The 26,080-nt window shown below is 40.0% G+C and overlaps 1 protein-coding gene across 1 annotated transcript in view; it reads right to left on the reverse strand.

Moving 5' to 3' along the window:
- Positions 1-6,764, reverse strand: part of kcnt1b (potassium sodium-activated channel subfamily T member 1b) — a gene marked incomplete at both ends in the record, with an annotated part of 104,385 nt that extends 97,621 nt beyond the window's left edge. The window contains one exon of the mRNA XM_083904649.1: positions 6,670-6,764. Within this exon, the coding sequence (XP_083760775.1) occupies positions 6,670-6,764 (95 nt within the window). The remainder of the gene's footprint in view (positions 1-6,669) is intronic.
- Positions 6,765-26,080: the final 19,316 nt, after the last annotated feature.

Consider the following 26,080-nt stretch of genomic DNA (forward strand, 5'->3'; position numbering starts at 1 on the left):
TGAATAAATCCTGGAATTTAGCCTGCTCCAGACCAGGCTAACGCCACAGGATAAATCTCCATGGTAACTTATGTCATAAGATATCCTGCTGTCCCCTATCCTGCTTTTGAGAAACCGGATCACGGATAAATGAAGCCAGGATAAGCAACATAGCCCGGCTTAATCCCTTATCCTACTTTTGTGAAACGGCCCCCTGTACTTAGACTGAGGAGGACCACAAAAACATGAGTGAGTCATCATCACACTTTGCAGACTAATATGACCTCCAGAGTCCCAAATATAAGGATTTAAATGATTAAAAAGTTGCACATTTTGCATAATATGGGACCTTTAAATCTTCATCTTCATCTTTCTCCATTGCAACTCAGTCAAAGCAGGTCTGTGTCTGTGGCTCCGATGCCTCTGTGTGTGTGTGTGTGTGTGTGTGTGTGTGTGTGTGTGTGTGTGTGTGTGTGTGTGTGTGTGTGTGTGTGTGTGTGTGTGTGTGTGTGTGTGTATGTGTGTGTGTCAGACAGGCTTTGACAGAGTTTTTCCTCAGGATTGGGAACAGCAGAAGTCCGTGACAGACAAACAAACTTCATTTGTAAAATAAACGTTGACATCAGCGCTTAATTCTGCTATGAGGGCATTTTAAACGTTTTGCCCCAGGGCCTGTATAGCACCTGGATTCCATAACCTTCCATAACCAAAAGTCAAGTGAGGTTCATTGCCCGTTGTGCTGAACATTTGTGATGTCTCTTCTGCTGCCTCACTTTGGTCAAGAAAACAGCCAAGTCCACAGAATTGTTCATTATTCTTTTAATAGAGCGTCTGCTCAGGAGGACAATATAGCCTGCCTCTGTCCTCCATTTCCACAAAACAACATAAAACGAAAGTGTTATTTTTGAGATGCAACAAGAGGGCATTTAAAGCCAATCCAAGGCCAACTTGCTCTCGCAGAGCCATCTGCTGGACATGTAGTAATTACTTAAAGGTCCCATATTATACCCTATTAACCCAAGTTAAACTAGGTCCTGGTGCCCTAATGAACATGTCTGTGTCATGCTTTAGTCAAAATATCATAAGGATGAAGCACAATAGCAGTTCAAATACTCTGCCAAAACAGCCTTTTTCAGAAAGCTCGGTTTTGTGCCTGATCATTTACATGTGAATGAGACCCAGGTAAATACACATCCACTGCTTCCAGGGGAGTGTCGCCACTTATCACCTATTGTCATGCAGTGTCGTCACAACCCCCGCTCCATATACCCAATAGTAATGTCCGTTTACCCGTTGTAACTGCGTTTCACCGTAATGCATAGAGTGACCCGTTTTTGGCTCATTGCGATCATAAAAAAAATAGAAGAAAAACGATTAATGCGCCGCGCAGCGTGGATGTAAATTCCCATGCTAGAAAAAGACCCTGAATGCACCAGTGTAACTGCGACTCCAACTGGTGTGCGGATCAACAACACGAGGAGAGAACTGGAAACACGACAGAAAGGCAGCCTTTGGTTGAGAAGAAATGTAGGACAACATCTACATCTTTCTGCAGTGCTTTCAAACGCGTGCTCCTCATATCACCGATCCACACATGCCACTCGCTAACTGCAGGCACGTAACTGGTGCGTTCAAGGTGTCCCTCCAGCATAGGAATTTACATACACGATCAACAACAAAGGGCTTGTGAAGCTTGTGAACATTTTTTTCATAGATAAAATATATCCACTGGACACAAAAATCTTCTGAGGCTGGAAGTTTGTGTAAAACACTTTGCTCCGCTGTGCTCCGCTCTTGCTCCCTCGCCTGCAGTCTCCTATTTCACAGGGACAAGGGGGAGCTACGGTGGAGCTGTGAAGTAATCTGCCTGGCGGGCTGCCAACATTCACGGTGAAATGTCCGCACTGTCGTCACTTGGTCGGGTGTAAACATTGCATGTTTTATCGCCTATACTTACACAAAGTGGAACCACTAAAACATGACTGAGTCTTGTTTTTTCACATTTTGGGGACTGGTATGGCCCACTGAGTCCCAAATATAAGTACTAAAAGATTAAAAAGTTGATTTTGCACAATAGGGGACCTTTAAGACGGGACATTAAAGTCATGTCTTTGTTGTTTGCCACATGAAAATCACCCAGGTGTCAAATCCCAGCATACACACACCACGGCATCAGTCAGAAAACAGCTGCTGCTGACACTTCCAGAGCACTATTATGATCTTGGGACACTTTTTTTCCACTTGAGGGATTGGACTTGTGATATGAGCATAGCCAGATTTAAATACGACCTCCTCTAGACTCATATTAAAACATGACATGTTTTTGATTTATAATAATTAAATTGTCAGGGAAACAATGTAACTTCACAGCTTCCAGCTGGGGTTTATTAAAATGATCAGAATCAACACACAAATAGATCACAATGGCACTACTTGACTCACGAGGAGGTGACTTTAGTGACCAATTAACACTGTTCCTGCTGTCACTATTACTCCCATCAGCATTATCTCTTGGTTGGTTAGAGGAAAGGAAAAACCACAAGAAACATGACTGAGAACTACAGTAATGACCTCCCTCCCGCTTGTTCTGTTTTCTGATGACATGTATGAAAAATCATGTAGTGGCTTATTTCCATTTCTGTCACTGATTGAAGATGTTTCCCCTCGGTCGATAGATGCACACATTCACAAGTAGTCAATGCCAATGTGTCCACAATGAGAGCACATACACAGATACCAGTGGAAAACAGAGTAATAGATGAGTCCCTTGTCATGGTTTCAACAGGATTGTTCCTCTTCAACACCCACACAGTCAAGCCATCATTAAAGGCACCTTGACACCAAACCCTGGAGATAATGACAGCACAGAAGGACGACTCACCCCTTCCCCAACTCTATGACCACAATCTCATCACAGACCAAGGGACAAGCGGAAATACAATGCACCACATACTTTTAACATCATACAATGGCTTATTGCCTTAATACTTTTGGAGGGAAATGCATTGTAATAAAAAAGACAAAAACATATTGCGAGAAACTCACTTTGTTATGGTCCACTTTAAACAATACCCAACATTCCACATTTTGAAGAGTATTATCTATAATTAACTATAATGCAACATTTCTGTGTTGTTGGGCAATCCACCAACTTCATAATTGATTTAAAAGAAAATTTCCAAATCACAATATTTCAATATGCACAACGATATCATGTTGGGCTAATACAATACTTTGGCTTTTACTGATTTTTGTTTCTGTTAAAGATCATTTTATGACTTTACCATTCATACACATCTTCAAAGGAATAATGTTTAGCCTGCTTTTTCCAGTATACAGTACAGACCAGAACATTTGTATTTGTGTTCAGGACGGTTTAGAGTTGCCTTTCGAAAAACGTCAAGGGTCAGGAAGAACCTTTAACCCTTTGGCTATTTCAAGAGTAGTGATTCAATTGACCTTTGTAAAGATAAAAAAACAAACTGACAAATGGACAAGCCTTTACTTATTGTATAGTGTATCTGTGTATGACTGCACCCTTTATAACGGTTCCCTGGGCAAGCAGAAAACCAATAGCTTCACCTTTCTTTAATTCATATATCTGCTTTGTAATGTCAATTCACACCCACGTGAAAGGAAATAAAGTGTCTGCTCTTCTGTATGTTGTGGCTACTGTTCCTGTCTAACTTAAAAACATGGATACCATAATAATGACCATTCATAATTAGCACTGTTTAACACTGTTTATCCAAGTCAGTGTGATCCGTCACCACAGTAATGGAAAAGAGACTAGATGAGGGAACTCATTCATACATTAGTCTGTAGATAGACACAGTTATTTACTTAAAAAAAATACAATGTGATTTTATTCAGTGCATTATCACTGCCCAATTTCTTCAATAATCCACTGTCTTTTATAGCCCATAGTGACAGACGTTAGGAAACAGATGCAAAAGCCCTTAAGAGCAGTGGGCGGGAGATGGGGGGGGGGGGGTGGTCTGGCTCTGCCTCTAGGGGCTAATTTGTTTTGAGGCTATACGCTCAACAAGGCATTAGCACAGGAAATAATCAACATCATAAACCATGAGCATGCAGACAATCAACCATGAAATAGAGCACCCCCAAAGCCCACATTGTCCATTTCCACTTCCACTCCAGATGCTCAGAAACTAGCAGTTACTGTGCACTGGCACTGTGAGGATACTTCTGCATCCTCTACCCAACATACACACTGTGTGTGAAAATCTACCATTACATCTGGGTTTGTTTAAAAAAAAAAAAAAAAAAAAATAGGGTCCGTGGGTAATGTCAGTAAGAGAATTAATAATCATCAGTGTCAATAAGTTCAAATCAATAACATCCCTACTGCAACAAGCCTGAATAATGTTATTACACACAAACTCTCTATTCAACGATAAATGTAACTGTACTGTGTTTACTGTTGACTGTATTTCCACATAATTAATATGTACCGTATAATACAATCAGTAGCTCACACCATTTTTCTTTGAACTGACATGATGGAGCTTAGATGAACACTATAAAATCATTGCAATTCTTTGTGAAGGCACACAGACCAATATTTAGGGGAAAATGGTCAAATACTGTAGCACCTCTCTAAATTTGTGTTGATAAAACAAAGTGCATGGACTGTGTTCTGCTACCGGAAGCTCCAGAGACCATGAGGAGAGGAAACAGTAAAAACAAAGAGTTATGAAAGAACACTGGTGGCAAAATGTCATTTACTTTCAAATAAAACCCGTGGCACAACGTGTCATTTTTTTTTCAGTTTGTTTTCCATTTATACAAGACAGGGATCAATCACCTAACAGCTCTCATCACAACACTTATCAAATCAACAGCCTGAGGTTGAGCGATAGCATACACTGTCTGTCAGAATAAGGTACTGATTGAATTATAAATCAGTTACACAAGCAAACTGCAATGCGGATCAGCTAGATAAGCTTTTAAATGTAACTGCTTGGTAATTGTGCAGCAACAAGAGAAAAGGTTTTCAGGCTAATGAAAGAAGACGCCATGGTCATTTCAAAGCCTCAAATAATCAAAAGACAACAGATGCGCCTGAATGTCAAGATAAAACCAGTGCCTTGAACATTGTTTGTAAAATGACCTTTCCAGTGGAGCCCATATAACAAACAACCTTAGTTATGATAACTAAAACAAATGGAAAAACACAAATCAGTAGTCTCTAATAGGGGTGGAGCCAAGATACAACGGTACTATTTTACTCACACAGCAATTGCAACACTAAATAACGACATGTGATGCTGGAGGCTAATGTCACATGTGCTCCAAACAAGGGGCTAAGGATGCTGAGCTGTTAAACATATTGCATGTAAAAGCACGATTCATTATTCACTTTGTCTGAAATATGTGAATTGTGAGTCAAGATGTTACTTCTTTGGAAATAATGGAAATGAATTCAACTCTTGTCTCTCATTGCTAATGCACTGAAGTTGAAAATAGTGGTGAATCGTACCTGGGTCGTGAGACACCTAAAGATTCCCACCCATAGTCTCCAAGTGCTCTTAGCAAGTTAGATAGAAGTGTGTTGCTGATAGTTCAGTGAAATAGCTAGTTCAGTGAAATAGCTTTATTTCAGTACCATGGAGAGCTCCACTGGATAGAATTCTCAGCCTCTTGTTCAACAAACAGCGTCTGTTTGTTTGCCTCTCCAACCGCAGCAGCAATTGACCTCTTTGGAGACGCCTGAACACTCCAGAGCAGTGCTGTACTGTCTATGACGCCAGTGATGGGCCAAGGAAGAGGCAATTATATGATCCGATCAGAGCGTGTTTGTAAAACGTATTTGTTAAAATCCTCTTAATGTCCAAATAGCAAATTATTAATATTAATGAATAAAATATCCAAAAAAGCTGAGTAAAAAAACAGAATCTGTAGCTCTCGCCATACTGTAATACACCCGATCATGCAAACTTCATGGCATGGAATACTTCACTGAGGCACAGACAATAGACAATAGCCAGAATTTGGTGAGAGTCCATAGTGCAGACAAAACTCATAGTTCCCCTACAGACAATGGCTTCCAGTGTCTTGGGGCGTCGCATTGACAAACACCAGTAGAAAGGGGTGGGATATATCTGTGAAAGTGTAGCCTGGTGGCTTAGGAGCTAAATATTCCATATTTGCAGACCCTAGCTTGAATAAAGTATATAATCTCCATCATCACTACTAATGAGGTAGTTTATCTCAGTACATGCCTCATAACTGTGAATACATTTCCAAACACACTTACCATTATGGTGTCGGATTTACTGCAAAAGTCACATTGAAATAAGAAAAGACACCACTTTCGTGGTTGACAGCAGTCCAAATAGTCTGGAAAACCTCTACTACAAAATCTCTCAGTGCATCATTTCTATTTCAGTAGGTGCTTCCACCTACACATCAAATCAACAGAAAACTACAAATCCTGCCACATTCCCCAGGGAAGGTTTGAGATAAGTCACTATAGGTGACAGTAACTAAAGTAGAAGTAGAAGAGGCAGCTATGATGAGAGCAATGCACATGCAACATGTGTGAACAACGTTAAACGCAAAAAGATTCAAACGTTAAGTAGCTGTATACACAGAGACAAACACAAAGGCGTCTCCAAGGTAATCCCTTGGCAGCCTCTAATACTGAGCAAGAACAGTTTTTCATGCTACCTGTCATCGTTCTGAAATGTCTGGTCCCCAAGAAGTAAGTCCCTGAAGCGGTAGCGAGGTGGGAGAGGAGGCACCTCTGAGTCCACATCTGCCATCTTGAGAGCAGAAATGTCAAGAATAACACCAGAGTTGCTGCTGTTGTTCTTCTGCAGGGTGTCAATGGATGGCCTAGGGGACGAGAAGGAGAGCAGCAGAGCATGCGTCAAAACATGGCAGCTTCTGCACTGTTGTGCTAACACTGTTATACTACAATAATTCAACATAATGCCCAAGTTAATGGAAAAAAGGTGAATGCAAGGTGACAAATCGTTGAGATGTTTTCATGTTATGGCAGCAGTTGAGCCCTCAGACACAACAACCAATATTAGAACAAAATAAAGCTCTCCAGCAACTGTTCAATCACTGGCTTCATAAATTGGACGCACTTTGAATCCCAAGGATTTCAAAGCCATATAAAGTGTGTGTCTATGTTGAAGGTGAACCAACCAATCTTTTGTATCTAAGCTCAAGGTCAGAGCCGCCTCACAGTGTTTTCTCTCGTCTCTTGAGGTTTATGCCAAGTGAGCACAGACAGCACAAACAACAACAAGATTGTCAGACAGAGAGAAATGCGGGTCAGAAATGAAAATTTAAAGCTCACATAGAGTGGTCCTGTTTGTCTACTTACATACATTAACTTGTTTTTATGGTCAATGTTCCCCACCCCTCGATATTTCAGACTCAATTCTCACACCCAGAAGACAGAGTGTGTTGTCATTGGCCAGCCAGCGTAGAGCCTTCCCAACTGTCTTATGATTGGTCAGTACACGGAAGTGACATATCAGCACACCCGCTCTCAGAAGCGCAGTACAACAGCGTTCTCAGCAGTGGCTGAACTGTTTGTTTTGAACCTTCAGGGCTTCTTAAACAAGGTAAGGACGCAGATACACACTAAAAAACAGCGTTAATTGGAACTTCCGGTCTAGGTCCGCTTTAAAGAACTTTAGAGAAGGGGAGAAGAAGGGTAAAATCCTTGTAATATACAGAATTTGAAGTTATGTTTTGGTTGGATTTAGAAAGGTTGTACATGAGTTCCTGACATATGGTTGTTTTTATGAGCGTTACTTTTTATTCTGAAATTAGGAAAGACAATTGAGTGATATGATATGATTTCCAGCTCTGGAGAAATATATTTCTTAGTGACAGTTACCAAATGAATCATAGGATTTTTGAATTTGGATGGGACATTGAGATATCACCAAGGAGACAGAGTGGTGGTAGTGCAGGTTTTCTGCAGCTCAGGGTGGTGTAGAATGTCTCAGTCATCCAGAAACGGTGTAACCGTAAACCGCGATAACATTTTTGACGACAATAATTACCGTCTTCATTTAAAAAAAAAATATTATCTCGGTGAATAACCGTGCCCGCGGTGTAGGCACCGTGAGCCTTTCCAGCGTCTCCGTCTGCTGAAGTTGCCGCGCAGGCGCACTCTGTAGCCTACAACCTGATGTTCAAACTTTATCGAAGCTGGAATCATGGCCGAAGGAGGAGACGACAGCCCTCAGGACATATACGTATATGAAAACTCACCCATAACAGTACAGCGCGGTGCTGGCATCACGTCATCATCTCAGACAACTACCCTGTGTGTCCTGCTCTCTTTCAGCCGCTGAATAATCCATCTGTTTGTTGTTTTTGTGACGATGAAGTCTGCTAACACGTTAGCATAAAGATCGCTAGCTTTAAATGCTAACAGTCCACACACCAGCAGTCTCTATGCTTTGGCTGTCATTGTGAAGATGTTCAGCCACAGACAATTAGAGTCATGTTCTCCTTGCCTTCCTTTGTCAAACAAAGCTTTTGTTGATGACTGCTTTGATGATAATCACGCTTTAATTTCGCACTGCACACACACACACACACATAAGCACAGGAAAGTTCTATGCACTATCTCTCCCCTTTCTCTCGCTCTCTCTGTACTGCATATTAATTAGCCATGTGATCATCAGCTGATTGGCTGAAAAAGCAACAAAAGCTCTGGAATGTGAGATCGTCACACCCAAACTAGGATTGACACACAGCGATAAAACAACCTTAATTCAAACACAAAGTTTATGGTTTTAAGACCCACAATACTGTGTCAATAATGTTAACATGATAGTACAGCTGCAGCGCCCAACGCCAGCATATTAAAAATGCATGGCTTTTAGGACTATCAATGCTTTCTGAACATATTCACAAACTTTTTTAAAAATACCGCGATAATACCGAAAACAGGTTCAATTTTCATACCGTGACACCCCTACATGATGCAATACACTCTTTTCTGATAGTTTCTCAGCCAATGGTGTTGCGGATACTCTTCCACCTTCCCTTCGTCAGTCTTGATGTAAAAGTTATGAATGCATAGGTTTAATCGACATTGTGTGAACTCATTTGACAATGTTTAAAAGTAACATGCATGTGTTTGGTTGTTAAAAGAAGAAGGGAATATTCAAAACTTAAAAAACTATGATCATAAATCTCTATTCGCAAGATTGGTGGACAATTATGGACTGAAAGTAAATATATTATGAAGGAACGGACAGTTAATCAGATTTAACCTATACTTTAAATATATTGGAGTCACCATAGTGTCAAACAAGACATATATGAAAGTTTGAGCCATTTATTTTTAATGTAACTGTTCTGTTTCACTTGCATAAAAAAAAATCTGAAATTTTTCCATCATCACAGTAGACCCAACACAACAACGCACCTACATACTTAACGATTATATACCTGCGGTGCATGTACTGCAATGTAGGGAAATAAAGTGCTTCAGGAAATTACCTGTCTCCATGGGAACTCGATGATTGGCGTGGGGGGCTCATGGCTGCCTCTTGTAGTAGATATGAGGATATATAAAAGATACATGAAAGACAAAGGGATGGAGAGAGGGAGAAACAAGTTTAAAAATTAAGAGTTTAAATTGTTTTTCATGATTTATAGTATGTTGTCTAACCATGTATAAAATAGGTGTCTCCCCATGTTGTAAATGGATAACTACAAAGTACTTGGCTTCACATGACGTAAAAGGAAGGAGAGGAAAATGGCACTTCACTTCCATTCAGTTTCAATTTGCAAGATTTTCCTGTGCGCAGTGTTGACTGCATTGATTTCCATGTAAAGTGTCCCGAGAAGGAACAAGAAGTGGGTAACACAGAGCTATGGGTTTGTGCTCGGTCCTCATACAGCACAGCGTGGGTAGCTTAGAGTGCACTTACAAGCACTAGAGACACACTCTCCCCAAAATACCAATGAAAGTACAGACCCGAAGAAGTATAGACAGAGAAGAGAGGCTGATGAGCTCATGAGTGCACAGCAGAGTAGAGAGACATGATAACGTCCACCACTATGCAAATAAAACAAACTGTCTCCTGCCTACAATTTTTGAGAACCATCTTAATGTGACCACAATAATAGGGAGCAACATCCCAGTAATAGACCATCTGCTCTGCACTTAGGAGACATAATACCATAGATACAGACCAATGTGACTGTAAACTAATAAAAAAGTGGAATTTACAAATGCAATTTCTTGTGTTCTGACAATTATTTCACCTTAACATTATCAGGAACTTGTGGTTGCCAAATATTGGCTAAACATCTCTGGAAAACACATTCAAATACAAGTTTAATTACATATATGTACATGTAAATTGATAATCCAAAACATCTGCTGTTAAACTGACCACATATTTAAGGGACATTAGACAACAAACAAAAACACATTAAATAACAATGCAACCAAGACAAAGTATTACTCAAAAAGGAATAGGATGAAGCACATGATCAACCGGTCCCACCAACGTAAATTCAACTTAAATGAGGTCTCTAGGATTTTCTTATAAAACAAAACTAGATAGTATTATACCATACTGTGCCGTATTACCATACACTCAACATCTCCCCGTTAAGACAATTGGGCTTCATAAATAGTATATGAATTCGGTGTCAAAGGTTACAGTATCATAGATTCATTGAAAAATATTCACATACGTATATACACACACGTCTATATGTATAATTGTTTATATTGAAATAAAAGTTTTTAATCCTATCAAGTTTGCCTGTTAATTGCGATTATGAGTGCTAATGTGCAGACAGTAATTTTTTAATAATACATAATAAAGTTAGCAATGTGTACCAAATGCAGTCATAATATGTTAATGTAACCAAAATAATATTCAACAAAGGTTGTATCAAGGTTAGTAAGTAACGTTCGGGGAACCTTATGTGGGACTAGAGCAACCTTTCAGGTAACGTTCCCAGGGAACTGTTAGTTGGGAAATGTTAATATAGTCATTTTGCTGTAGTATACACGTAAACACCGTGACGTCACACAACATGACAGTATTATGTCACACGACTCAAACACATTACATGCACAATATACTTAGTCAAGTGAAGTCTCGTTAACGTCACTTACCTGCCTGTGTCAGGTCACATCGTGGTCAACACAGGTGTGGTTTTAGCAGCGAAAACCTCCTCACATTGACAAAGTGCTAAACGTTTATCGCTGATAAACGGCTTTTCCTACGGTGAAGTAAAGCTGCGGTCATATTAGCCTTAAAACCGTCAAGGCTTGGGAAAGCTAACAACACCGCCTGTTAGCTAGCACGAAGGCTAATTTAACTTTAAATCGTGCCAGTTCTCAGCTCTGATTGGCTGACACGCGGTGGAAAACAGTCGTCCTTCGCACACCTGCGTTGTTGATTTCAATATCAATACATATGACACCTTATAGTTTGACGCTTTTCACGAACTCCTTCCTTTAGCGGAATGTATTTTAACGTTATTTTTAGTCTGACTTTACTGAATGTAGAAGTCGTATATCCGTATTTTGTTTTCAGGTGCTCTTACATCACAACGTCCGACCTGAATGTCACCTGGAGGAAGCGCTTCTTATAGATGTCCTATACGCCAAATATGTCCATATTCGCTGTCAACTGTCAGCATCAGCATCTTCTCCAGCCTCTTCTCCTCCACCACGAAGGAGCAGCCGCAGCCGCAGGAGGAGCAGCAGGAGCAGGAGGAGGAGGAGGGCGCCTGCCTGTTTCTCAACCTGAACTCACCTCCAGCTCTTCTCGCCATCTACCGGAGAACTTTAACATAATTCAGTGTCTGACAGGGAAACATTTATAATTTGAGAATAAAATCTCACAACACTTTGGTGTATTGTGATTCTGCCTTATAATGGTTTTGTCCAATTCATCTAAATCATACTTTCTTCTGTAATGTGATTTCAGAGTTTATTTAAAAGTCGATTAGAAGTCCAAGGGTGAAAACAGGTTTGTCCTAATGCAGTGGTAAGAGGAGGAATATGCAACCAGTAAATACACATACACAAACATCTGCACTGCAATTTCACCAAAAACAATTCGCCAATGTAATTAACATAACATGCACAAGTCTTGGTAACTTTTCAAAGACTCACAATATTTACCAGACAACACATACTATATTATTATTTCTATTAAAACATACCTGCCACAGTTCTGTCATCTTCGATCTGCTTCTCAAATGGCCCACTCAAATTGAAAAAGAAATTCATGGTGAAGCTCACAGACAGCACGGGTGGCAGACAGCGCTGGCAGCAGCAGCTATCCTGTGTGTGCTTCTCCAGAAAAAAGCAGTGTCTGTCTGTGTGTGTGTGTGGTGCGTTCTTGCGCTCACTCAGCCCTCTCTCCACATTTCAGCCCATTATCTCGAGGGGGACGAGCTCCAGGCGTCATCATTTCAAAGCCCACACAGCCGATAATGCTTTCCCATGTCAGCAGTAAGCTCCCAGTCAGCAGCTCATCTCAGGCACGATCCTTATTGCCGCACATGTGTTACCACAACCCAGTCCAGCTGTTTTGAATAATTTACAGCACTTATTTGTTTATATTTTTAAATTTCCAGCAATGGGTCATTTCCATGTCGATGACAGGTGTTCAGAGAGACTGATGAAAGTACTAAATACCTCCTGTGATTACAGTGACATGGACTGCTAGCTAAGTTTTTCACCTTCAAAACCCCATTAAATTGAATTCCTACAATCTATCTATGTGAAATGACGACTTTCATATTGTAGGAATTTTGAGTAGGGATGGCCCGATACCACTTTTTTGTGCTCATTACTGATATCACAAACACCACATCTACAGACACCGATATCAGTCACTGTTTAGACCTTTCAAATTAATATTCTCCAACTATCTAACTTATATTCTTCTCCCATAAAGAAGAAATAAACACCCTGCGATGTCGACCAACTTTTGGTGTACATGGATTTACATCTATGTCAAGCTGCAGTGCATAATTTATGTCTTTTCATTTATTTGAGTGGTTTTGGATGGATATTTATCGCCTCACATGAGCTTCCCTGCTATTTGTCTTTTATCAACTATTCTGCACAGCACTGTGGTTGTTTCAAAGTGCTTTCCAAATAAAGTCAGATTGGACTGAATAATTTAGTCATTCATTGTCATTGCCTGCTACTTTTATTGAGCCAATCTGTTGTCGTCGTCGATGTTATTATTCTGCCTGAGTTTGGTCTTTGTGAACATGATTTGTATGCTGCGTCCTTCACAGGAATGGTCAAGCTTTATTATCACAGCTGAATGAGGGAGTATTTGTGTGTATACAGTGACAGCAGAGGGCTGAAAGACGTAATCAGCGTTGTGTGAACTCATTTTGAAGGTAAAGGAACACTGTTTATATTAATGCATGTTGAATTTATTTACAAACTACAGTTTAAGATGTCTGTTTTGTAAGCTGGATTCATAAAAAGAGCCATTACTTAACTGCTGAACATATAGCCTATTACATGCATTAATGAATTAATTAATTCATTTAATTAATCAGCAATAAACAGCAGCTCCAAACTTTGAATAATACACCTTTTGGAGTGAACTCTGGTGCACATCCATTAAGCAGTCGTCGTTTTTTTCTCTCACACCTCCGTCCTGTCCATATAACACGAGCGTTGTTGAGTGGATCAGCAAAGCACAGCCACTTTCCCTCCGGGGTGTTTGCTCTTCATGCTTCCAAAGTGTCTAAAAACAGACGGAGACAGTGGGACTCAGTAAAGCACTCAGATTTAGTCAGCAGCCTGAAGGCATATATAATATATAGAGGCTGTCGGTACAGTTCATGCAGCCAGGTACGTGCATGAATCAGAAACTAACTGTCTCCCTGAATTTATAAACAAGTCTCTTTTGGAAGATCATCTTGAAATTCATTTGACAACTGTATCACAGGAGGAGACAATCAATTAAATTGTCATTGATGAATAAGCAGTTTTCATCATCATCCCATGTCATTTCATACTATGATTTTGATAAATTTTGACAACTGTAAATAACAGGAAACATTCAGACTTTGGCACAAATAAATTAAGTTCTGTAACTCACTCTCAGCTAATCCTCACCTGTTATTTAAAATGGCCAACGTTTAGTGTATTTTGATTGAAACAGAATCGCCACAATGGAATGGAATAAGAAACTATGTCTAAATAATACTATGAAGAATAGGAATCGTTGATCTAAAGTCCTGTGGTTCTGATTCATTTTGTCCTATTTAAATTGAAAATGTATCAAAATTGGTAAAGTTTATCCAAACAATTGTCAACATTAACTTTTAAATGCTTGATTTACAGTACCAATGTCTTAATTGCTTCTAGGTAATTATAATATGACAAACTTTACTTAGCATTTCTATTACCACAGTTACAAAGTGCTAAACATAAATTCCTTTAAAATATATCGTTTTTTGCATCATGTTTTGAAAATTAATAAATGAAACGTGACCAAAAAAATAAAAAATAAAACAATAATAATAATAAATTCAAAATTAAAAAGAGAGATAATTTTCCATTGTTTTTTGTAAACTAACCTTCCTTAATGTGCACCATATAAGGTTATTTGTGTACTTCCAGTAGATTTCCAGTGGTCTGTTCTCATCTGTTGAATGTTATTTTTACAGAATGACTAATTCTGATGAAAAAAGACTAAGCAGTATCCAGGATGTCGCATGATTGTGTTTCCTCTTACCTCCATGTGTTGCTTTCATGGCTGTAAACTTCTATAGTTCTCAGACTGGTGACACCATCAGAACCTCCCACAGCCAGCATGGCACCATTGAAGACCACAAGGGACACCTGAGACACCAAACACAGGGATAAGTATACAACTATTCATTTAGACAAAACAACAAAACGAAAAAAAATATATTTACTATTGCAGAGTTTTCCATAGTCGTCCATTTTTATTTGGCTGATAAGAGTAACTAATTGTATCATTTATTGAGTCTTAATTGCATGGAACAGATAGGTTTTGAGAATTTGGATTGGCCTTTGATGTGCCTTGGATATAAATTAGGCTGGCTTTACACGACAACGATCCGAACACAATCCGCAAAAGTGGTGTTGCATTCCCACTTTTTATTTTGCATGTGGCGCTGGCATATACATTGTTTGTATCCCTTCATGTTTCATCTTGCAAAATTGTCCGGTCAAACTTTTCAATTATTCAGTACTAGTACTAGTAGAGTACTAGAGAACAAAACAACAACAGATACTCCTTTCATTTCCTTTCCTCTTCTGTTCTCTCCACCTCTTCTAACAATCCACCCTGAACATTGCACACAGAAAATCATAGGGGAGCTGTGCCATATGATCCCATGCATTACTTACATTGTCCCTCTTGCTCCTCATACATTTCACAGGTGACCACCTCATGGTGTCAGGGTCAAACCTCTCAGCTGCACAGAGCTCCAGACTGAGCTCATCTTTGCCTCTGGCTACGTAGATGTGTCCCAGGTACACGGTGCAGCCTGCATTCTCCCTGGGACTTCGCATGTGGGCACATATGGACCAGGAGCCGTCTACAGGATTGTAACACTCCACTGGGGAACATTTAGAGGAAGGCAGAGGCCAAACACACAGCATAATATACAACTATAATGTGGTGTTTACATTTATCTACTATGTGAATAGTAAAATAATATACATAAATGTTTTATTGCAAATATTATTAAGCTCTTCTAAAAAAAACTGGTGGGAATTTTACTGACATACACTTCTCACAGACTGAAATGGTCAGTGACGAGCGGGAGCACAACATAACCCTTATTTATCTTTGGCAAGGTCAAGGGGCTTGAGAGAGGGAGAGAGAATTGGTGGGAGTGACTTAGGGCTAGAAAGTCCTACTCATTTATGACCTGCTACATGTCAATATTTGTATTTTTGTAGTCATCCAGTCTACTGCAATCTTTAAGCTCCTGTCAGTAATGGGAACTGAAAGAAGACAAGAATCAGGTAGTCTTGTCTGATAATTTTAATCATATTTATTTATTTATTTTGCATTTTTGAATAACTATAATAAGAAATGTGTATTTTTTCTCAAATTGAGATTAATTAAAGCTCCAGTGTGGTAGAGCATGTATTTTCACTCATCCTGGTGATTGAAATATGATTGTGCAGTCCAGGTCTAATTTTAGCAGTACATTCCACATCTGAAAGTTGTCCTTTTTTTCCACAATGTTTTCAGCCAAAGTCCAACAGTATGCAGGCATGTCACTTTACTATAGCTACTGCTACTGCCTTGCCTCCATCAGTCGTGATCAAGTAAAATGTGTCACTGTGTGCAGAAGCACACAGTGACACATGAAATAAAGGCAAAATATGTATAGATGAATGGCTTTCTCTCACCTGAGTTCAGAGCCATGTCACCATCATTCCCTTCAATCACATACAAGTAACCATCAAGCACAGCGGCCACTGCTCTGGTACGTCTGGTCAGCATCGGCACCTGTTTGCTCCATGAGTTTATTTTGGGATCATATCTGGAGCAACGGTAACAAAAAAAACCAAGAATAATTATAAAACTAGTTTTTTTTTTTTTTTAAATGTGTGTCAATCATAAGTGGGTGTATAACTAAATTGTATTATTTCCTTATTCCTGCTTGAGTTGACTCATTTTGTGAGATTTCCAAACATAAAATAGCATGTGTTATATCACAGACAAAAAGAACACTCTCCAGTAACATGTCTTGATGTCCATCAGTTAGTGACCAGTTGTCAAACTGTGGTACCACCAGTGCTATGTAAGCTTCCTGTGGTTAGAAATAATGTTCTACTCCAGTATGTGATGGAAGTGGAGCTGAGGGATCTTTGACTGAACTGCTCAGAAAATTAAACAAATAATACACAAAACAAAATGAATAATAATTAGAGTCATCTTATCTCTTGCTCCATCTTAATCCATCTTAACTGCTTCCTGTGAAAAGCCTGTAGCTGACTTTGGTCTATTTACACCACTGTATTTTAACATAATTGGTGATAATTGTGTTACTTCAAGAGCTCAGTATTTTCTCAGGTGGTACTTGGTATAAACAAAATGTGTTTATAGTCTGTTGTGAGAACCAAAGCTCTAGAACCAGGCTTGCCTTTAAATGACAGTGGTACATACAATGAATGTCTTATATTTTCACAGTAATTCAGTAACTCTACCTCTCCACCGTGTTCATGGCAGTAATACCATCGTGTCCGCCAATTGCATACAGGAATCCGTCCATTGCCACCAGACACTCCATTGCGGGGGCTGTTCAAGGGTGCTACATCTGTGCTCCAGCTGTCTCTGTCTGGACTGTACCTGTAGTGATGGAAGTCAACGAGTGTGGATGTCATGACAGAGCAGAACCGGCACAGACAAGTGTTAAAGAAAACTTGTTTTATCAAATATTTTGATGCCTCCCCATATGTGTGTGTGTGTGTCTAAGGACACAGCTTCACAGCTGGGATAAGGTATCTGAGCTGTGTGAGCATCTGTCAGATTGTTTCCACCTTTTTTGATCGAGGGCCATTAAAAGCTGTTTACCTTCCAGCTGAAGACCAATAGGAGAAAAAGGGAACAAAACACATCTCATTCCTAATTGGCTTGGGTCACATTTTTCCAAAAAAAGATTCCAACAGCACAGTAAGCTCTCCTCAGGGATATCAATCAGATCTCCTGGAGACCATTTAAAGCAGATCATTCAGGACAGGAGCAGGTCTTTCCCTGCTGGTCTGAAAGCCATCCACTGCCGGTAATTACGGGGTAAATTGGCAAGTATTCAGCTGAGAAGTGACTGTGGGAACTGGGAGCAGAGCCAACTCCTTGGAGACATACAGCTGATAAAGTAGGAGGACAGGGAGTGGGAGAAAGTGTGTGGGTTTATTTGTGGTATGGCTAACATGAGTAGATAAAGGGGAATTCTGTGCCCTGAGGATATTTCATGTGGTCCACTGCTCACATGGGGTTTCAACTTTGGTTTAAATATCATAAGGTCTACATATGATTTCTGCTTAAAGGCTGACATCTAGTGTTCAAAGATATGTCAACAGCAACACATTTTTCTTTCCATTTTAAATGTGTGTATGTGGCATTGTGGATGACTGGTGATGTAATGCGGCGTTATGGAATTTTCCCTTGTGTCATTTTTCTGCCCGCCTACCTAATGACTCACCTACATATCTTCAAACCCATTTTTAATTTCTCGTACATTAATGGGGATTGTCACAGCTTTTTTTGGCTGCACGTGTTGGAGTAGTTGGTTCCACTACCACCATTTTTTTTATATGTCACACTGTGCTCCTTCATTGGTAAGCAAAGTCATACAAACAATACTACTATGAAACTTAACCCTCCACAGATAAAACAATCCTTTGTTTTGATTACATTACATGCGTGTGGCTGTAATTATCACATTACACATAGCTTGTTTTAATTACAGTTGTTAACACTATTCACTTAATTTTAGGTTTATTTTTGTCTGTTTTTGATATTAATACATTTATTTTGCACCATGAATACATTTTATCGTGAAGGGTACATCGTTCCATATCAAAACAAGCACTTTTACTTTGAAATATAGTCATGCATAGCTTTAATGTGATATCATGATGTAATATTGTGTCACTCATATAGTCCACTTGCTCCCAAACAGTTGTTTTTTTCCCACTTTTTTTCCCCAAACCGGCCCCCCTTGACCTGGTCATTTGAGTTTGACACCCTTGCTTTAAAAGGTTCTGATTGTCAGGGGCCAAGAAGCTCTTAGTTATTGATAGACAGTAATTTCACCTCCAGAATTACCTGCTACATTACTCCAGGAGTAGCATGAGATAATGAAATGATTCATTAAAAGTTTGAATCAGCTAATAGGGACATAATATAATGTTTTAATTACAAGGACTCACACACTCAGCAGTCTAAATGTAACTGGGATGTAAAATTCATTTAAGAATGAGACAAAATAAAGACAATCTTTTCAGCAGTAAAGCACTTAAAGTAATAATAGCAAGCAAGGAAATTAGATTCCCAAAATCAAAAAATATTTCCCAACTCAAGACAAAAAAGACGTCCTGACTCACCTCTCCACGCTGCTGAAACATCTGACTTTATCTTCTCCTCCCACTGCATAGATCTTTCCATCCAGAGTTCCCACAGCTACCGCACCACGATTTCTGACCATACGTGCTGCTGCTCTCCACTCGTTATACTCAGGACAGAACTGTTCCACCAAGCAAGATGGGTCGTCCCAGGTCCATCCTCCAACTACCAAAAAGCAAACAAACAGTGGCACTCAGAACTTATTCACAGTTGGTGTTGAGATGCAGGCTTATGTCTCTGGTTGCAGTAGAACAGATCTCTTTTTTGTTTTGTGAACTATAATGATTTTCCGCCCACGGTTGGTGTAGTGGTTAGCACTCTTGCCTTTGCAGCAAGAAGACCCGTGTTCCTGAGTTCGAGCCCCGTTTGGAACATCTTCGGAACAAGGGCCTTTCTGCAAGGAGTTTGCATGTTCTCCCCGTGTGTGCGTGGGTTTCCTCCGGGTTCTCTGGCTTCCTCCCACAGTCCAAAAACATGCAATATGGGGATTAGGTGAATTGGTCACTCTAAATTGACCATAGGTGTGAGTGTGTGAGTGAATGGTTGTTTGTCTCTATATGTGGCCCTGGGCACATATAGAGCCCTTGTCTGCAAGGGCCAGGACATTGGGCAATAGGACTGGCCCTATTGCCCAATGTCTGCTGAGATAGGCACAGCACCCCCTGCGACCCTCTGGTGGAGGATAAAGTGGTAGATGATGGATGGATGGATAATGATTTTCCAAGAAAAAGAGACCAAACAAAAGAGCTATAAACTACAAAAATACATTTGTCAAATAGCAAATAATCATTTAGAAAAATACTGTTCTTGAGTCATATTTTTAATCTTACTTTTTGAGTCTTTCTAAATGCAGTGTGAGCTAAAAAAAAAAAAAAAGACAAAAGGAAAATTTAGGCACAGATCCGTGATTATCGAGTTACCACAACGATTCTTGGACGTGATGTGAAGACATCAAAATCACCATCATGATTATCTTGTAAGATGGTGTTGAGCCTCCAGGGTAACTAAAGTCAGTGGTGTGCTGTCAGGGAAAATTTGAGGTTGAGTTCATGTAAGGTTTGATCATTTTTTTTAATTTTGTATTTTTTAATTTCAGATAACTTTACTACAGGTTTGAACGCATCCGCATTTGGTGATTTTCATAGTCTAATAAAAGCGACTCAACAGCGATGTTTTCTGGTCAGGCAGCGGCTGCATAAGCCATTCGTTTGCCATAGCGTTCTATTACAGAGCAAAGGCACAGACCTCCAACTGCCTTTCTGTCTCATCAGCTTGTATGGGACTGTTTGCGCATGCGTAGTCAGTTTCCCGTATAGTTAAAAACCATCCATCTCCATCCATCCATTTCTACCGCCTATCCGGGGCCGGGTCGCGGGGGCAGCAGTCTGAGAAGGGACGCCCAGACCTCCCTCTCGCAGGACACTTCCTCCAGCTCTTCCGGGGGGACCCCAAGGCGTTCCCAGGCCAGCCAAGCGACGTAGTCACTCCAACGTGTCCTGGGTCTTCATCTGGGTCTCCTCCCGATGGGACATGCCCGGAACACCTCCCGAGGGAGGCGTCCAGGGGGCATCCGATACAGATGCCCGAGCCACCTCAGCTGGCTCCTTACGATGTAGAGGAGCAAGGGCTCTACTCCGAGCTCCTCCCGGGTGACAGAGCTCCTCACCCTATCTCTAAGGGAGCGGAGAAAACTAATTTCAGCCACTTGTATCCAGGATCATGTTCTTTCTTTCCCAAAGTTCGTGACCATAGGTGAGGGTAGGAACGTAGATTGACCGGCACCAACCACCTTGCGGCCACAGCTCTGGTCAGCCGCCTCGACAATGGAGGCGCGAAGCATCAAGGTTATTTTTTAATTTTCCTGCATTTTACTGTACATGATCAGTCTGAACGACAGAGAGAGAGCGAGTGTGTTCACGGTCGTAGAAAGTGAAGCAGACGAGGGAGGACAGCAAACTTCATTTGAGAGAAGAGAAGCTCCTCACACTGAAGACAAGTTACCGAGGTTTGTACTGATAATGTTGTGTGATTTTCCTACCTGGTCTGTTCAGTAACAACAGAAATACAAAATGTATTTATATATTATTGTAAATGACAGTGTAATCTACAACATGTTATCTCACCATAACAGTTATTGTTGCTGGGTAACTTCAGCTGAATGATTATATGAAAACCAGGAGAGTATGACTAATATTTATGCACAGACCAAATTATGTTCCGTACATATGTTATTGTAATACTGAATAACCTACTAACCATAAGATGCAGTTCGCTGTCATCTATCAAACATCATTCAAACTAACACTTTATTTTTCTCTTTTGTGTTTTGTGTTCATAGACTTGTGGCGAAGACGACTCTGGAGGAGCACAGAGCTCTGAACCAGGTCTAGTTTTTGATGCACTGATGATGCATTGCGTACGTACGCAAAGAAATTCTCAGACATAAAACCGTGCGTACGCCGAGTCCTGCACACCTTCTCTTTAACCCTTTAACACACCTAGACAACTTTTTGTGTTTTTGACTTTTTCTTTTTAGCATATCTTTTTCATTTTTTCATGCATATTGTTAAAAATTTGCTAGGTTGTGTATTTTTGGGTGCTTTAAAAATTTTTCATGTGAATTTTTTTTTTAGTACATTCTAAACAACTGTGACAAATTTACTCACGTTAACACACCTTTGCACCAAACTGTGCTCATTGAAACGCATTCAAATCACTATTTTTGATCCTGCTCAAATGTAAAGTAAAAAACATGAATCATCTAATTTTTTCACATCATTTGAAGCAAAAGGCTTTAAATATGTGCTCTGACACATTTCCATCAAGATTACGTCATTTTTCTTTTTTTGGCACATGGAGTAAAAAACTGCTTTTTCTGATCGAGGGCACTCCCACTAAAGCCCGCTCCCCCTCTCTCCACATAAGGTCTGAGGCACAAATTTTGTGTGGGTGTGTGAGTACATATGTGTGGGCATTTGTGCATGTGAGTGTGCGCGTGTGCACATGCACACTTTAACGTGCACAGTGCATTTACAGTGTGACACAATGCGTAAAAGCGCAGGTGGCTTTCAAGTGGCACCTTTTCCATGCCCTCCTTTCATGTAAAATTTTTTTTTCAAACTTTCAAAGCACCAAAACTTCAAAGTACAGTCTCCAAAGCACCCCGAAATCTAAATTGTGGGGTCCCCACAGCTTTTGAAATATCCATAATGCAGGCGATTTCCCAGCACATGAAATGTACAGCAAAAATTAGAGCCAAAACAAACCCCGATCTGTGCACCTGTGCGCCGGGCTGCAATGATCACAGGTATACAGGTGATGAGGTGTCTGTGCAGCGCTAAGGAGCATAGCTGGACTTTGCATGTCAAACCACACACAATGAAGCATCACAGCGGCACCACAGAGGCGCTAAACATGGTCATTGAAGACGAGCGCACGGAGCGCAATGCGTTCCATCAGCTTTGGACACCGACACAGCCGATGAAGAGTACTTCCCGGGGGCTTTCCCGTATCCCACCAACTCCACTGACTCTTCTGACTTTGGGGAAGAGGTGACACTAGCGGACCTTTTATGGAAATCCTAAAACGGAGCGATCTGGGCACCCACAAACACCCTGATGCTCCAGTTCAAGCCTCCAGACTCAGGACTAACTCCAGAACCTCCCCGCTATGCCGGGGCCATTGTTAGTGAGCTGATTGACACTTTTTATTTATTTTTCACCACAGAGATCACAAAACTTATCATGGAATGAACCAAACTGCATGGGAGAAGGACAGTGCCTGAGTGGAAGGACCTCGATAACCACCACCATGCGGGCTTAGTTTGGACTCCTTCTGTTGGCGTCTATTGGGCAGCTGGTGCGCTGCAGAAACAAAACCATGGGACAGAGAGGGTCGTGTTGGACATGACGGAGGGGCTGGGAGGGTGACTGTGACTATTGATCATTTATTTTCCTCATTTGGGCTGGCAGAGGAGCTGCTGCGACGAAAGATCACCATCTTTGGCACAATGCGTAAAAACTGACCAGAGATTCCCCCTCAGCTCCCGAGGCTCCTCCATCTCTTCATTTACTCACACCCTGCTGTCCTAAGCAGGACAAAATGTTTTTGTTTTTAATCTTAATCTTTAAATTTTACCTGCTTGTTTTTATTTTGATGTTATATCTGATTTTATAAATGTCTCTTTTCTATGCTTTTTAATGCTTTATGTAAAGCACTTTGAATTACCTTGTTGTTGAAATGTGCTATACAAATAAACTTGCCTTGCCTTGCCTTACATTGACATGAACTACATTCATTCCTTTTTTTTTCCAAACTGCTACACTGTTACTGTCCTGTGGGCTAACAGACATCAGATGTCACTGACAGCTAGACTGGGTGGGGGGTTGTGACCATGTTAATGTCATGCAAATGAGCAGCTATTGGCCTGGCTCCTCAAGAGGGTCGAAATCTTTCAGGCTGAATTTCTCCCTAAAGCAGTTTGAGGAGTGCCTACATTCAAATGACCACATCTTCCTCAAAAATGATCAGATGGACATGGGTTTGACATTGTTGGAAAGCTTAGATATCACACTTTTGGAATCTGTAAATAACTCCAAATGTCCCGAAGTAGACATGTGAACCCTTTTGCCATGGCTGGACACAAATGTCCTCCTGCTCAGCAACAAACACCGGGAGCCGGAGATCAGCAACGGGAAAAAAAAAGAGGCCCAGAAGCCCCAGATCATTCTGATTATAACCTCTGCAAAGGAGAGGATACCAAGAGTGGAAGTTCTTCATTACAGCACAAAAAAAAACCATTTTTTTAAATTTTATTTGGTATCTATAATGAGGTCTAATGTTGGTCTAAGAAATAAGAAAATAAAAAAACAAAAATACATATGTACACAATTTGTATAGCTTGTATTTGTATGAGCACACGTGCTATAGGTGTGTTAACTGAATATTTTATGAAATCTAACATTATAAAATAATAATAATGCAACTTTTTTCTGCTAATCTTTCACATATACTAGGCTGCAATAATCCAAACAAAAAAAATCCAGTTTGCATGAATTATATTGAAAATATTTCATTTTTTGTCTTTTTTAGATCATAAAATGAGGTGCATCATGACTAAACCTGGAAATTTAAGGATTAAAAATATAAAAAATATATTCATATTTGATATGGATGGAAAGAGGAGATGTTGGTCTAAAACCTAAAAAAAAATGTGTATACTATTTTTATAGCTGTGTACTTTCATGCGCACCATTTGGTGCTCTGGGTGTGTTAACGTGATTTTTTTAAAGGCGCGTTTAAGGGTTAAACATCCCATCAAATGTGAAACTGAGCAGAGGTTCCACACCAAGGACATTTTTATAAATGCCATCGTGTGCGTGAAAGCAAGCATATGCCGTCTTTTTGTGCGTACGCACGGTTTATACATGAGGCCCCAGGAGAGGAAAATCTGAGGCCAGGTTCCAACTGTGTAAAACTACAACCACACTGCTCCCAATACTACGGTGGCCCTGAGGTGGAAAACACATCACAAATCAAAAACACAAACGCAAATCAAAAACACAAACGCAAATCAAAAAACAGATATCACACTTTTGGAATCTGTAAATAACTCCAAATGTCCCGAAGTAGACATGTGAACCCTTTTGCCATGGCTGGACACAAATGTCCTCCTGCTCAGCAACAAACACCGGGAGCCGGAGATCAGCAACGGGAAAAAAAAAGAGGCCCAGAAGCCCCAGATCATTCTGATTATAACCTCTGCAAAGGAGAGGATACCAAGAGTGGAAGTTCTTCATTACAGCACAAAAAAAAACCATTTTTTTAAATTTTATTTGGTATCTATAATGAGGTCTAATGTTGGTCTAAGAAATAAGAAAATAAAAAAACAAAAATACATATGTACACAATTTGTATAGCTTGTATTTGTATGAGCACACGTGCTATAGGTGTGTTAACTGAATATTTTATGAAATCTAACATTATAAAATAATAATAATGCAACTTTTTTCTGCTAATCTTTCACATATACTAGGCTGCAATAATCCAAACAAAAAAAATCCAGTTTGCATGAATTATATTGAAAATATTTCATTTTTTGTCTTTTTTAGATCATAAAATGAGGTGCATCATGACTAAACCTGGAAATTTAAGGATTAAAAATATAAAAAATATATTCATATTTGATATGGATGGAAAGAGGAGATGTTGGTCTAAAACCTAAAAAAAAATGTGTATACTATTTTTATAGCTGTGTACTTTCATGCGCACCATTTGGTGCTCTGGGTGTGTTAACGTGATTTTTTTAAAGGCGCGTTTAAGGGTTAAACATCCCATCAAATGTGAAACTGAGCAGAGGTTCCACACCAAGGACATTTTTATAAATGCCATCGTGTGCGTGAAAGCAAGCATATGCCGTCTTTTTGTGCGTACGCACGGTTTATACATGAGGCCCCAGGAGAGGAAAATCTGAGGCCAGGTTCCAACTGTGTAAAACTACAACCACACTGCTCCCAATACTACGGTGGCCCTGAGGTGGAAAACACATCACAAATCAAAAACACAAACGCAAATCAAAAACACAAACGCAAATCAAAAAACACAAACTCAAATCAAAAAACACAAACGCAAATCAAAAACAAAAAAACATTAACTCAAAACGGAAACACAAATCACACAACACAAACACAAAAGCAGAAAACACGAAAACATTAACTCACAACACAAACGCAGAAAACACGAAAACATTAACTCACAACGCGAACACAAAAGCAGAAAACACGAAAACATTAACTCACAACACAAACACAAAAGCAGAAAACACGAAAACATTAACTCACAACGCGAACACAAAAGAAGAAAACACGAAAACATTAACTCACAACGCGAACACAAAAGCAGAAAACACGAAAAAACATTAACTGACAACACAAACACCAAAGCAAACAAAGAAAACATTAAGTCACAATAGCTCACTT

Source organism: Microchirus variegatus (genome assembly GCF_963457635.1).
Source record: "Microchirus variegatus genome assembly, chromosome: 18".
Taxonomy (NCBI): domain Eukaryota; kingdom Metazoa; phylum Chordata; class Actinopteri; order Pleuronectiformes; family Soleidae; genus Microchirus; species Microchirus variegatus.